This window comes from Pelophylax lessonae, assembly GCF_965119305.1.
Source record: "Pelophylax lessonae genome assembly, chromosome: 1".
In the NCBI taxonomy this organism is placed as follows: Eukaryota; Metazoa; Chordata; class Amphibia; order Anura; family Ranidae; genus Pelophylax; species Pelophylax lessonae.
In genome coordinates, this window is record NC_138768.1 from 517,116,493 (window position 1) to 517,130,326 (window position 13,834).

The 13,834-nt window shown below is 42.0% G+C and overlaps 1 protein-coding gene across 5 annotated transcripts in view; it reads right to left on the bottom strand.

Annotated features, from left to right (window-relative positions):
* The window catches only part of ADAMTSL5 (ADAMTS like 5), a 58,514-nt gene extending 45,157 nt beyond the window's left edge, over nucleotides 1-13,357 (bottom strand). For 3 of the 5 annotated variants that reach the window (XM_082243148.1, XM_082243146.1, XM_082243145.1), the window contains exons 1-2: nucleotides 13,287-13,354; nucleotides 9,807-9,943 (exon numbers count right to left, since the gene is read on the bottom strand). In XM_082243148.1, coding sequence (XP_082099274.1) covers nucleotides 9,807-9,943; nucleotides 13,287-13,313 — 164 coding nt within the window. In that variant the 5' untranslated portion in view covers nucleotides 13,314-13,354. Of the gene's footprint in view, nucleotides 1-9,806; nucleotides 9,947-13,286 lie in introns of all 5 variants that reach the window. The other 2 variants (XM_082243147.1, XM_082243149.1) reach the window with 2 other exon arrangements.
* Between the last annotated feature and the right edge of the window lie 477 nt (nucleotides 13,358-13,834).

A 13,834-nucleotide genomic window follows, 5' to 3' on the forward strand; every position in this document is an offset into this window, starting at 1 on the left:
CAAGCAGACATAATGGGTTGGATGCAGCAATATAGACGAGAAGTTCATGACTTGGGAGATAGGGTGGATACGGTTGAATCCTCTCTTAACAAACAGACCTTGTCCTTTAACACGATGGTTGAAGCCCATAATTAGCATTCCGAAGAAATATTGTGGCTTAGGGACAAGGTTGCAGATCTAGAAGATAGATCAAGAAGGAACAACCTAAAGCTGAGAGGAATTCCGGAATCTGTGCAGTCGCAACAATTGGAACAGTATGCTAACCTGCTATTTTCCACTCTTGTTCCTACACTATCTGAAACTGACCGGATAATAGACAGAATTCATAGGCTGCCTAAACCGGCCTTCTTGGCGCCAGAAGTCCCGAGAGACGTACTCCTGCGAGTACATTTTTTCCATTCCAAGGAGAAAATCATGTCCTCGTTTCGCCAATCCTCTGAGATACCAGCAGAATTCTCAATGATCCAAATATTGCCTGACTTATCTAGGCACACCCTTCAGAGAAGGAGAAACTTGGCGACGATCACAAAGGCGCTGAGAAATCACAAAATCCTACATAAATGGAAACATCCGGCAACCCTCACAATCACTCACAATGGTACTACTACCTCTATCTCAACCTTGGAAGAAGGGATATCACTGCTGCAGAGATGGGGCATTGTTCCTCCGACAGATGACTCCCAGTACAGAGCTCCTGCCCCTCTACCTACTAACGCAGATTGGAACGTAGTTATTAGAAAGAAATCTCAAAAAAAGAAAGATAAGCTGCATGCCGTTTCCTCATGGCCCCTTATCCGTACAGGATATCGACTACCTTTGTCGATCTCAGACCATTTTTATGGTCCTTTTTTTACCATGTTCTTTTTTTGTATTTTTTCTTTTTCCTCTTCAGTTTTGTATTACTTTTTTTGCAACAAGGAATCTCCATCATCTTTAAAACGATCCTCTCGAGACCGAAAATATGGATACAGTTCAGTTCCATTGACTGTTGACTCCATTCCGAAGTTCGATCAGCAAGCTCCTTTTACATCCATGAATGCCATTTAAAATCATCTCAATAAATGCAAATGGATTAAATCATCCAGCCAAGAGATACGCTCTTTGGAAAGAAGCTAAATATTCCAATGCGGACATCATTTCGGTACAAGAAACACATTTCCAGACATCCAATCATCCCAAATGCTCTAACAAAGATTTTCCCAACATCTATTTAGCTACATCTCCATCGAAGAAAAAAGGAATTCTCCTAGCAATTAAACACACAATTAACTGGCAACAAAAGGACTTGGTGACTGACCCGGATGGCCGCTATATTATCCTCACAGGATCATTTAACGGATTACCCATGACCCTAGCATCAATCTATGCTCCTAACACGCATCAACTTCGATTCCTCAAGAGAACACTAAAAGTCATCTCCAAGGTCAAATATGGCAATCTTATAATCTGTGGGGACTTCAACCTGACATCTAATCCAGAGATGGACACTTCATCCTCTTCAATCAACAGGAGAACCTCTTTACAGGGTTTATTACATAAGGAAAACTTGTACGATGTTTGGAGGTGTCTCCACGTATCAGAGAGAGATTACACTTTTTACTCCTCCAGACATCGTACATACTTAAGGTTGGATATGTTTGTGTCTGATAGGCAACTTCTGGGGATGATCTCATCCTCGGTCATTAAGGATATCACATGGTCTGACCATGCTGTGGTGGAGGTGACCGTGGATGAGGGAATCCCCAGGGGGGCTAATTCTGTATGGAGTTGCAACATTAGAAATCTGCAGTCCGATATGGGGTAAAAAACATATCTCCCAACATCTTACTGAATTTTTCCAACTAAACGTAATTTCGGTATCAGATCCCTGGAGCCTCTGGGAAGCACATAAGGCCTACATGAGGGGAATCTGCATACAGCAGAGCTCTAAACTTAAGAAGAAATATAATCAAAAGCTCTCACGAGTCCTATCTCAAATTCATGACCTAGAATCCAAGAACAAAATTCTCCCAGACACCAAAACCACGAAAACCTTGGCTGACCTAAGGATAGAACTTCGTTCTATTCTATTGGAAAAAAGCGATATCCAATTCAGAAAACTTAAATTAACATGTTACGCACAGTCCAATAAAATTAGTAAAACATTAGCAAATAGGCTTAAATCCAGACAAACTAAATCTAGGATCTCTTACCTCATTCAATCTAAGACAAATCACAAATTAACCCATCCTCAAGACATAGCAGACGAATTTGCTGACTATTACTACTCACTTTATAATTTGGAATCAGATCCCGTAATCCACAAACCTGTAAGTAAAGATATTTCAACGTTTCTAGAGAACCTAAATTTACCTCGTCTCTCTGAAACACAACTCCAAACGCTTAACGCACCCATAACTATTGACGAAGTAAGAAAAACAATATTATCCCTACCTCAAGGCAAATCGCCAAGCCCAGACGGCTTCCCGAGTGAGTACTACAAGCTATTTCAACACACCCTCACACCGTTTTTACTTGATGTATTCCAAAAAGCGGTTGACACGTCATCATTCCCAAAAGATATGCTAGGAGCCTATGTAACCACGATCCCTAAACAGGGGAAAGACCTCTCTAAACCCGAAAACTATAGGCCGATCTCTTTATTAAATACTGACCTCAAAATATTTGCTAAATTATTAGCAAAACGCCTACAGGGAGTGGTGCCTTTTCTGATCCAAAAAGACCAATTGGGATTCATCCCCGGGCGTCAAACATCAGATGGGACTAGAAGAATTGTTAATATCCTTGATGTAGCAGAAAAACGTCTGACGCCTTCTCTGCTGCTCACATTGGACGCAGAAAAGGCGTTTGACAGAATCAATTGGATGTATATGTCATCCGCCCTACGTGAATTTGACCTGGAGGGTAACATCTATTCAGCAATTATGGCTCTCTACTCCCAACCTACAGCCAAAGTCTTCACGTCCGGAACGCTTTCCAAACCCTTTAAAATTTAGAATGGTACAAGACAAGGATGCCCCCTTTCCCCAACAATTTTCAATTTATCCATTGAACCCCTAGCCGAAGCTATAAGAAATTCTCTCGAAATACGAGGTTTCACTATTGGCGATACAGTACACAAAATAACTTTGTTCGCAGATGACATTATCTTGATGTTGTCATCTCAAGAAACATCCCTACCTGCAGCCCACATTATCCTTACCAATTTCAGTAAAATCTCTTACTATAAAGTAAATAATTCCAAATCGCTTGTCCTAAATCTGAATGTTAGTCCTGATACAAAAAACCGTCTGATGGGAAACTGCCCCTTCACATTGACAGATGAGAAAATATCCTATTTAGGTATTACCATTACACCTCAAATCTCTGGCCTTATTCACTTGAATTTTAAATCCCTAAAACAAAAAATCTGTGAGGACTTTAATAACTCTCTAAAATTGACTTAACATGGGGAGCGAGAATGGCGGTAATAAAAATGACCATCCTTCCTCAAATCTTATACTTGTTTAGAGCACTGCCTATCCCCATACCAAAAGCACAGTTGAATGCCCTTACAAGTATTATTAGGAAATTTATTTGGTCAGGAAAAAAAGCCTGCATAGCTTTCAATATACTAACTGCACACAAATCCATGGGGGGAGCTGGGCTACCGAACTTACAAGCCTATTGTTGGGCCTCAAGGCTAGACCAAATAAAACATTGGTAGCCAGTAGTGAAACCCCGCTACGGGCATTAATTCAAACCGACTTGGTGCCAACTAAAAACCTAACACTCATGCTTCAGTGTGATTTATGGATACCCTGGAATTGGCACAACATTCCTATAACAGTCAAGGCTTCTCTCCAAGCTTGGAGAGCTATTTCCAAACTAACTCCTGCAGTAAACCTTTTCCACGCATGTGATATCCCTATCAAGATAGTAGAATTTAAATTTAAAAAACTTAATGTTTCTAGACTAGAGGATTACGGCCTGTCATTAAACAACTATACATTAACTATAAGCTTAAAGACAAAGAAGAAATTATGCAGGAGTTCTCCCTCCCTCATGACCTGTCCTTTACCATTTCCAAGTTAATTTTCACTCTAGCCAAACATCCACTATCAGAACTACTAACTAATTCCCAAACATGGAATTTCATCTCCACAGTTCCACCCCTAACTAAAGGAATATCTCTCTTTTACTCCTGCCTTACATCTGATTCCCTCAAAACCAAATTACAACACATGCTGAAGTGGGAGAAAACGCTTAACCAATCTTTCACTCTAAAACAATGGCAAATAGCAATCAATTCTACCCACAAATTATCACATTGCACAAATCATTGGGAAATGATAACTAAGATTGTGAATAGGTGGTATTTCACTCCCTATAGGTTATCCAAAATGAATGCTTCCCTCTCTCCACTATGCTGGAGAGAATGTGGTAAAATTGGTACCCTATAACACATCCTCTGGGAGTGCCCCTCCCTTACAAGTTTTTGGAAAGCAATTTTCCAATGTATGGCATCCATCACTGGAATCTTAACGCCTCCCAAACCTGAATTAGCTTTACTTAATCTAAACATTGAATTATATCCACTCACATATAGACAAATGATTGTACATCTCCTTTCAGCAGCTAGGACTTTAATATTACGAAAATGGAAAACCACCGACACTCCGAATCTCTCTGAGGCAATCACCTTGGTCAATGAGAACTATAAACTGGAAAAAGCCTTATCCTTCAATACTTTAACGCATCACAAATTTCAAAAAGCTTGGTCGGAGTGGCCCTATTTGGCACCTGAAACTAGAAGTTTATAATCTAACCCTTTACTTAGCTTAGTTCCACTTGTTTTGAGCTCATCTTTATTTGTGTTGATCTTGGGGAGGTCGGGAGGTGGGGACGATCCATGACTTGGTGACATTGTTCCCCTAGGGGTTCTGAGTCAGGGTGGTTCAACGCCTCTCATCTTCTCTCTGCATCAATGCAAACTGTATTGACATTTATATGCATAATGTATATGCACTTGTACGAAGTTTATATTGATTCTTGAACACTGTACCATCTACTTTTGGATAATATTCTACCTTGTTGTAGTCATTTTCTTTACTTATTTCACATTCTATTAATGTGTTTTTTTTTTGTTTCTCATCTATATTTGAATCTTAATAAAAACTATTGATTGGAAAAAAGGATATTCATTGTATTAACAAAAGAGTATACTATGTGGAAGAGAAGATGGAGGAATGCACTAGTACAGTTAATGACCTAATAGATGCTTACGGAGATCAAAAAGATGACATGTTATGGGTCGAATTCAAATTGGCGGAATCTAGAAGATCGTTCACGCCGTAACAACGTGAAGATCAGGAGGGTGCCTGAATCTGTGCTCCCGCACAACCTGCAGGACTATGTCCATGCCATGATATCTTCTATATTACCTGGTCTCTCTACTATGGAGCTATCCATAGATCGCATTCATAGAATTTCCGAAACCCAAACATCTCTGAGACTCGGTCCCCAGGGATGTACTTATGAAAATTCATTTTTTTCAAGTTAAGGAGCAACTCCTCACCAAAACGAGACTACTGCCCTCTCTCCCGTCCCCCTACGAGGGTCTGCAATTGTATGCTGATCTATCTCAATTCACGCTTCAACAAAGAAGGCAGCTAAAAACCATTACCAAGGCCATGACCAACCACAAGATTACCTACAAGTGGCGATACCCGGCTACTCTGCTGGTCCACCATAATGGAGTGCAACATACTATCTCCACGGTGGCTAAAGGGATGCACCTCCTTCATTCCTGGGGGATCATCCCTGACCCACCCCCTGACCGGCAAGCCCAACCTTTCGGCACCGCATATCCACAACATGAACACCGGCACCCAAGAAGACAAGGTCCTAGACCTCAGTGATGTCCCACCACAACTACTTCTTTATGCCCCTATGTCCACTTGCTGGCTCATGCAAATGACTCTGCCCCACACGTTCAACAGTTTACACGAAATTGACTGTTGAGTTCCTTTGTTTTTTTTTTTCCCTCTGTCTGTGTCTCTCCTAAACCTTACCTACCCAGTGCACTGCTCATTGGCCTCGAAAGTATCTCCATCTTAATGTTCTTTTGTTTTGATTTAACTTTTACTGCTAAAACACCAGGCACCAACGGTCGGCTGACCTCCACCCCTGTCCACTCTGACCTCCAGCGCAACCAATCCACAGGGACTCTCCTATTCCGCCAGACCACCAACCGTGAGTTATATAATCTTCCTTGTACACCTTGCACTTCCTTATGCCGTTCAAAGTCCTTTCTCTTAACACCAGAGGCCTCAACCACTCGGCCAAGAGACACACTTCTCCACCGCCAAGCCTCCTAAATGCAGCCATGTTCGTTTTCCTCATATATTCACAGCCAATTTATCATACTACTTTGCTCCATAGACGATGTCCAACTCACACTGGTGAACTTATATGCCCCTAACCAGCGAAAACTCACCTTCCTCAACAAGGTTTTAAAAAAAGTGACATCTGTCCAAAAGGGCCACCTGCTGATGTGTGGTGACGTCAACACAGTTCCAGATCCAGTTCTAGACTCCACTTCAGCATGCAGAAGAGGATCCCAGACCCTTCAATCCTTCCTGCATGAACATGACCTTTATGATGCTTGGCGCTGCTTCCATGCCGCTGAGAAAGATTATACATATCTCTCGCCTTGTCACAACACGTATTCCCGAATCGACCTATTCCTGGTCGATAAACGGCTATTGCAGATTGTTTCTGATTCATGTATCCACACCTCCACCTGGTCAGACCACGCGCCGATTAGTATCAATGTCACAGGGAACAGCTTCCCCCCAAACTCTTACATTTGGCGCACAAACAATTCCCTTCTGCAAAATCCTGATTACGCACGACACCTTTCTGAAAAATTGTCAGAATTTTTTGAGTTAAGCCAGGGCTCCGTGGGAGACCCGGTGGTGGTGTGGAATGCCCACAAGGCTTTTATATGAGGGTTACTTATACAAATAGGCTCCAGAGTGAAAAAAGAAAGCGCAAAAAGGTTAGATGGTTTAACAGCAGAAATTAAATCCATTGACACACAAAACAAATCTAATCCATCTCCACACCTAGCCTCCAAACTTTATAACCTCTGTTTAGAACTCCATTAACTTCTCCTTGCATCCTTTGAGAAATTCCAGCATAAACTCAAAGCCAACACATACACAGTAGGTGACAAAGCAGGCAAAGCCATGGCCAACAAAATAAAAGGTCAAAGACTCAAAGCCAAAATCTCTTTCCTCCACCACCCTACTACCAATGACAGGTTGACCAGCCCGCAATCCATAGCCAATCATATACTGACATTCAATGGACCCGTGCTTGCAGAGCACCATACCAGGCAACACGCTGCACCAAACTATGGGAGCTTTCACAAAAATGACTTCAAAGATGGTATTTAACACCAGATAAGCTTTCTCACTTTAAAGATAATCCTTCCAACAGATGCTGGAGGAACTGTGGTCATAGAGGAGATATATACCACATATTCTGAGCATGCCCCTTCCTCTCCTAATTCTGGAAGGACATTTTTGACCTAATCTCACACATTGTTCACATCCCCACACCTCCTAATCCTGGACTGGCCCTACTGAATTTGGATCTAGACCCCCCCCCCCCCCCCCCCACACACACACACAAAATACTACTGTACACATATTTCTTGCAGCTAAATTAATTATAACAAGGCGCTGGAATCCCCCTAATCCCCCAACACTCTGGGATACGACGGAACTCGTTCATACTCACTGCACTTACAAAACTCTGATGGCGGCAGCCGGTGTCACTCTGGCGCAATCGCAGCGCAAATGGCAACCTTGGATTGACAGTTGGTCTCTCCCCCAGAGAGAGAGCCACAATCCTTAAACTGTTTTAAGGATTGAGAGAGCCACAATCCTTAAACTGTTTTGGTAGAAGAGTGCCTTCATCCCCCCTGTAGGAACAATTCAGCCTATCTATGATTGTTTTACTGTGACCTGATGCATTCTCTAGTTCTATGACTGTTCTACTATACCTTGGTTGTTATTTCTAGTTCAAATGTACGTTGTATTACTTCATACTCTGGTAGTCTTGCACAACGTCAATGTTTTATACGCAACTAATTAATGTCTGTTTATTTGTTAAAACCAATAAAAACTATTGAACGATAAAAAAGCGTAATGTCAAAATTACAAAGATTCCAACCGATAAAATGGCCGCACTCTGCTCCATTCCGGTACATAATGACATCACATGCCAAAGCTCCAAAAGCTAATAAAAAAAGAGATTACGAGTTTACCACACTATGAGAGGGCTCTATTTCTTCCTTTGAGATATATTCTTTGAGGATTCACTGCTTTGTGCCATACCAATCTAAAAAAGTCAGGTAAATCATTAACTGCTTATCTTTATACTTGCTCTTAAGGCAGCCTTACAGGGATCAAAAATGTAGCTGATTTAACTGTTACCAGCAACGTTTCGAGCTCTGTATGGGCACCAAGGTTGTACATGTTGTACAGAAGTTGTTCTTCATGAACGATCAGCGCCGCCGCCGGCTATAGTGTGTTCTGACAGCAAGGAAGTCTCTCTGCTGTCAGAATACATCAGCACAGCGGGAGTGATTCCGCCATCCACATTGAGTGTGTGGATAAGGTAATTGGGCCTTTTTTTTCCAATGTGCATATTTTATTTGTAGTGCACAAAAAAACAGGAAAAACAATACAATATTTATTGTTTTATTGATATATATATATGACCACAGCGTGCCCCCTTTCAATGCAGAGTGACCACAGCGTGCCCCCATCAATGCAGAGTGACCACAGCGTGCCCCCTTTCAATGCAGAGTGACCACAGCGTGCCCCCTTTCAATGCAGAGTGACCACAGCGTGCCCCCATCAATGCAGGGTGACCACAGCGTGCCCCCTTTCAATGCAAAGTGACCACAGCGTGCCCCCTTTCAATGCAGAGTTACCACAGCATGCCATGCCCCCTTCAATGCAGAGTGACCACAGCGTGCCCCCTTTCACTGCAGAGTGACCACAGCGTGCCCCCTTTCAATGCAGAGTGACCACAGCGTGCCGTGCCCCCTTCAATTCAGAGTGACCACAGCGTGCCCCCTTCAATTCAGAGTGACCACAGCATGCCCCCTTTCAATGCAGAGTGACCACAGCGTGCCATGCCCCCTTCAATGTAGAGTGACCACAGCGTGCCCCCTTTCAATGCAGAGTGACCACAGCGTGCCCCCATTCAATGCAGAGTGACCACAGCATGCCGTGCCCCCTTCAATGCAGAGTGACCACAACGTGCCCTCTTTCAATGCAGAGTGACCACAGCGTGCCATGCCCCCTTCAATGCAGAGAGACCAGTGCACTTACCTGCAGCGGCAGCTTCTCCTCAGTCCCCTGCATTTCCTTGAGTCCTCCCGCCTCCTCCTAGGCCAATGGCATGGGTTTGCCTTTCGGCCCGCTTCCTGATTGGCCAGGAGGAGGATCCGTGTGACAATAGCGAATTTTCATTCATTATTGTCACACAAATGGGTGGGCTAGGGCGCAGTGCTCTGTGCCCTGGGTCCACCCTTTTCTGAAGCCTATTAGAGCTTCAGTGAGTGACAGGCAGTCAGCCCTATGCCGATCCCGGCCGGAGGGCCGGGTTCAGGAACCTGGCGGGCCGCATGCGGCCCGCGGGCCGTAGTTTGAGGACCCCTGGTTTAGACAGTAGGAAGAGCTGCATTCTTCAAAAACATACTGTTGTATTTATTAGACATTTACAAAAACAATTTGTTTATGCACCTTAGACACTTGCGGCTTCGAAGTACTACTCCATCCCCGCAGGAACTGGAGCAAATAGTCCATGATCCCCATGTTGTCCATAATCCAGAAGAAGAGTGCAGCATTCTCTCACTTTGAAGACTCCACCTGTCTCTTACCTACTTTTTAAAAGAACCAGAAATTTTGTTAGACATATGCATAATTGTACTATAAAGCTGATGGTAAAATATTTGTAGGGCCTAATTCTAATACCCAAAACAATCCTGGAATTCTTGGACAGGTGATATCTATAGTAGCAATAAACTGAAAATACAATGCCACTAGCATGACAAACAGTGCTACAGCATATGGTATAGCCATCATATAAAAAAAACGCCGGAAAATAGAGATGACTTTTAAATAAATAGGTTTGACATCTAAGAATCGTTGTCATGTGCAATACAGACAACTTCCTTCTGTTTGTTCATGAAAAAAAAAAAACTTTTGAAATAACACATAATCCTCAGTATACATAAACCAAGCTGCATCATGTACAGTTACTGAAACTTAATTTGAAATTTCAAAGTTTGTAGAAAGCACATTGTTTTCATAATTCAAATGCCTGTGAGTACATGTTCCCCCATGTATTGCAGTGGAGAGAGTGGGGAGTTTACCAATACTGATAGCCTCCCTGACAGCTCAGTGTACGGCAGCTGGGGATGAAAGGAAATGGCAGAACAAAAGGAATTTCAGAGAATTCCTCTAAGACCAAGAAAACAATTGCAATAATGTTGTTTACATAATGAAATAACGCAGTAAAACAACATATATATATATTTTTTACATCCATCTTTTATATATATTCTCTTCTGTATTATTTATAGAGACAGAGGGCTGCCATAAGCCCAGAGTCAGCAACAGAGAGAGAGCGAAAAAGAAGGAAATAGACTAAAGAGGAGAGGAATGGGAAGAAAAAAAAGAAAAAAGGGGGGGGAGAAGTCCTGCAGAGTAGGAGAGTTACAAGGTGGTTATTAGGAGAGACTCAGGCTGTTTGGATGCAAGGTGGGGAAAGCGTAATGAAATGGATGAAAAACAGACATCAATACATCTCTATGTAAAAACAGATGACAACGCATGATCATCCGTTAACATCCGTTTTTATCCACTTCCGTCAATGTCTGTTTTTTGGAACGGATGAATGCCCTATTTTTTATCCGTCAAAAAACCGGATCAGACGAAGAACGGATGTAAACGGACAAATGATCCGTTTTTCATCAGTTTTTGCATTGGTAGTGGATGTAAAAAAACGGATGAAAAATGGATGAAAAACTGATGAAAAATGGATGAAAAACTGATGAAAAACTGATACATTTTGACATGACTGAACTGGTGAACTGAACGGACTGTATGTCTGAAAGGGGCCTTACTGTCTAAAGCCCCGTACACACGATCAGATTATCGAACGATCTATCGTCCGTTTTTTGTGGCATGCTAGTCTGATGTGGAAAGTGAAGAGGTTATTTTCATACGAATTTTCCCGTACGACAGAATTCTACTTCAGAAGTGATGTCATGTGTTGGATTGCTTTGTATGTGTTCTTTTGTCTCTGAGCATGCCTAGTCTTGCACCATACTAACAATCCGAAAATCGTCAGATCGGTCATTGGAGGAATTTCCCCTTAAAGGCCCGTACACACGATAAGAAAATCTGTAGGGAAAATTCGTCCGACGACCGATCTGCCGATTTTTGGCTTGTTAGTATGGTGCTTTCGACAGCTAACTCAGACTTTTCGGCTGACAAAATCCTGATGTGCAGGCTATAAAATTTATGTTGTCCGTAATACAACATCCGATTTTCGTCTCATTAGTACAGATTTCGATGGAAAAAAATCTTAAGAGCAAAACTAGGCATGCTCAGAGATGAAAGAACACATACAAAGCAATCCAACACATGACATCCCTTCTGAAGTAGAATTCTGTCGTACGGGAAAATTCGTATGAAAAAAACCTCTTCACTTTGCACATCAGACTAGCATGCCGCAAAAAACGGACGACAGATCGTTCGATAATCTGATCGTGTGTACGGGGCTTAACTCTGTTGCTGTCGGGAGGGATACTTGTTCTCTGAATTTAACCACTTGCCGACTACCGCACGACTATTTACGTCGGCAGTCAGCCCCTCACAGGCAAAGCGAAGTAGCCCTACGTCGCTAGCCTGTAAGGGTTTTGGGAGCGAGCGTGCGCCGCTGGATGCGCGCTCCCGCTCCCATGTGGTCACGGACCCCCCCGCGCGTGTGCCCGGCGGACCCGATGTGACAGCGGGAGAAAGGCAGGCGGCTAGTGTAAACAAAGCCGCCTGTCAGTCTCCCCTGTGTATGAATGGTGATCAAACGGTTCTACTATGTAGGACCGTTGATCACTGTTCTTACACATCAAGCCACAGCCAATCACAGTTAGAATCACGCCCCTAGGACACACTTAACCCCTCCCTCTCCAATACAGTTAACTCCTTCACTGCCAGCGTAATTTTTACAGTAACAGTGCATATGTATAGCACTGATTACTGCAGTAATGTCACTGGTAACCCCAAAAGTGTAAAAAATGTCAGTCAAGGGTCCGATCTGTCCACCCCAATGTCGCAGTCCCTCAAAAAAAAATCGCAGATTGCCGCCATTACGCGTTAAAAAAAAAACAACAAAAATGACAAAAATCTTTCCCTTTGTTAGTAAACGCAATAATTTTTGCGCAAACCAATCAAAATACGCTTTTTGCGATTTTTTTTACCAAACATATGGTAAAAAAAAAATTGGCCTAAAATGTTAAAAAATTTTGATTTTACATTTTTGGGGGAATTTCATATAAAAAAAGTGAAAAATATTGTTATTTTTGCAAAATTGACGCTCTTTTTTTGTTTATAGCGCATGATCAAAAAATCGCACAGGTGATCAAATACCACCAAAAGAAAGCTCTGTTTGTGGGAAAAAGAGGACGCCAAATTCGTTTAGGTACAGCGTCGCACGACCGTGCAATTGTCCGTTAAAGTCACGCAGTGCCGAATCGCAAAATAGGCCCTGGTCAGGAAGGGGGTAAAATCTTCCGGGGCTTAAGTGGTTAAAGGCTAGTATATTGCAATTTTCTAACTTCATCTCAAATGCCTGTGTTTCATCTCAAATGCCAGTGTATCTGCTGACAAATGCAGGTGTCATTAGTTCAGTATCATTTGGTGCCAGCCATACTTTTTTGCACTTTCCTGTCAATTCTGCAGCTCACTGAAATCAATAGGTTGTCATAATAACCCCCCCACATGCAAATGCACAAAAATATGCATGTGCAAACATACCCTACATGGTGTGAACCATCCCTGAATATTCATGTCATGACATTTTTATTTCATCTTAAATATATATATATACGTATATATATATATATGTAACTTTTGGCCAATGGAAAAGCATGCATAAGGTACATACATGATCGGGTATCATACTTATTACATCTGGAAGTATATTTAGGAACATCTCACCTGAACTTGGCTGGTAATAGGAATCATAAATAAAGACAAGAGCAGTCTTACACCTGGAAGCCTGATCCTGCTAAACACACAGAAATTTTACAGTAAGTAGCAATTATCTTACATGCAATAGCAGAGTTATGCAAAATAAAAACTGAAAACTCACCAGTTTTCCTGCCACATCTCGAGTGTTTTAAGAAAAAAGAAGAGAAGAAAAAAAATGTCTATTTTTCAAAATACATAGCTACATTTCTCCACAAAAGATGCTAAAATAGCAGTTTCAATTATTACTGCTCGTTGTGATGAGTTTCCTAGATTCCTTATTGCTTACAACAAAGCGTGCCCAAAAAAACTGATCCAAGATCTTGAACGTGTGCTTTTTCCTCCCTAAGAAACACGCCTCTTAGATAATTCATTTCTTAACAGTCTCCTTCCCAAGGCAATCTGTTCATATCAGCTGTGACAACAAAATATTTAGCATTCATATGATGCAACCACTTGAGCAAATACTGCAGCTGGATACTTAAAAATCATTTTTAAAGTTGCTCACAGTACTATAG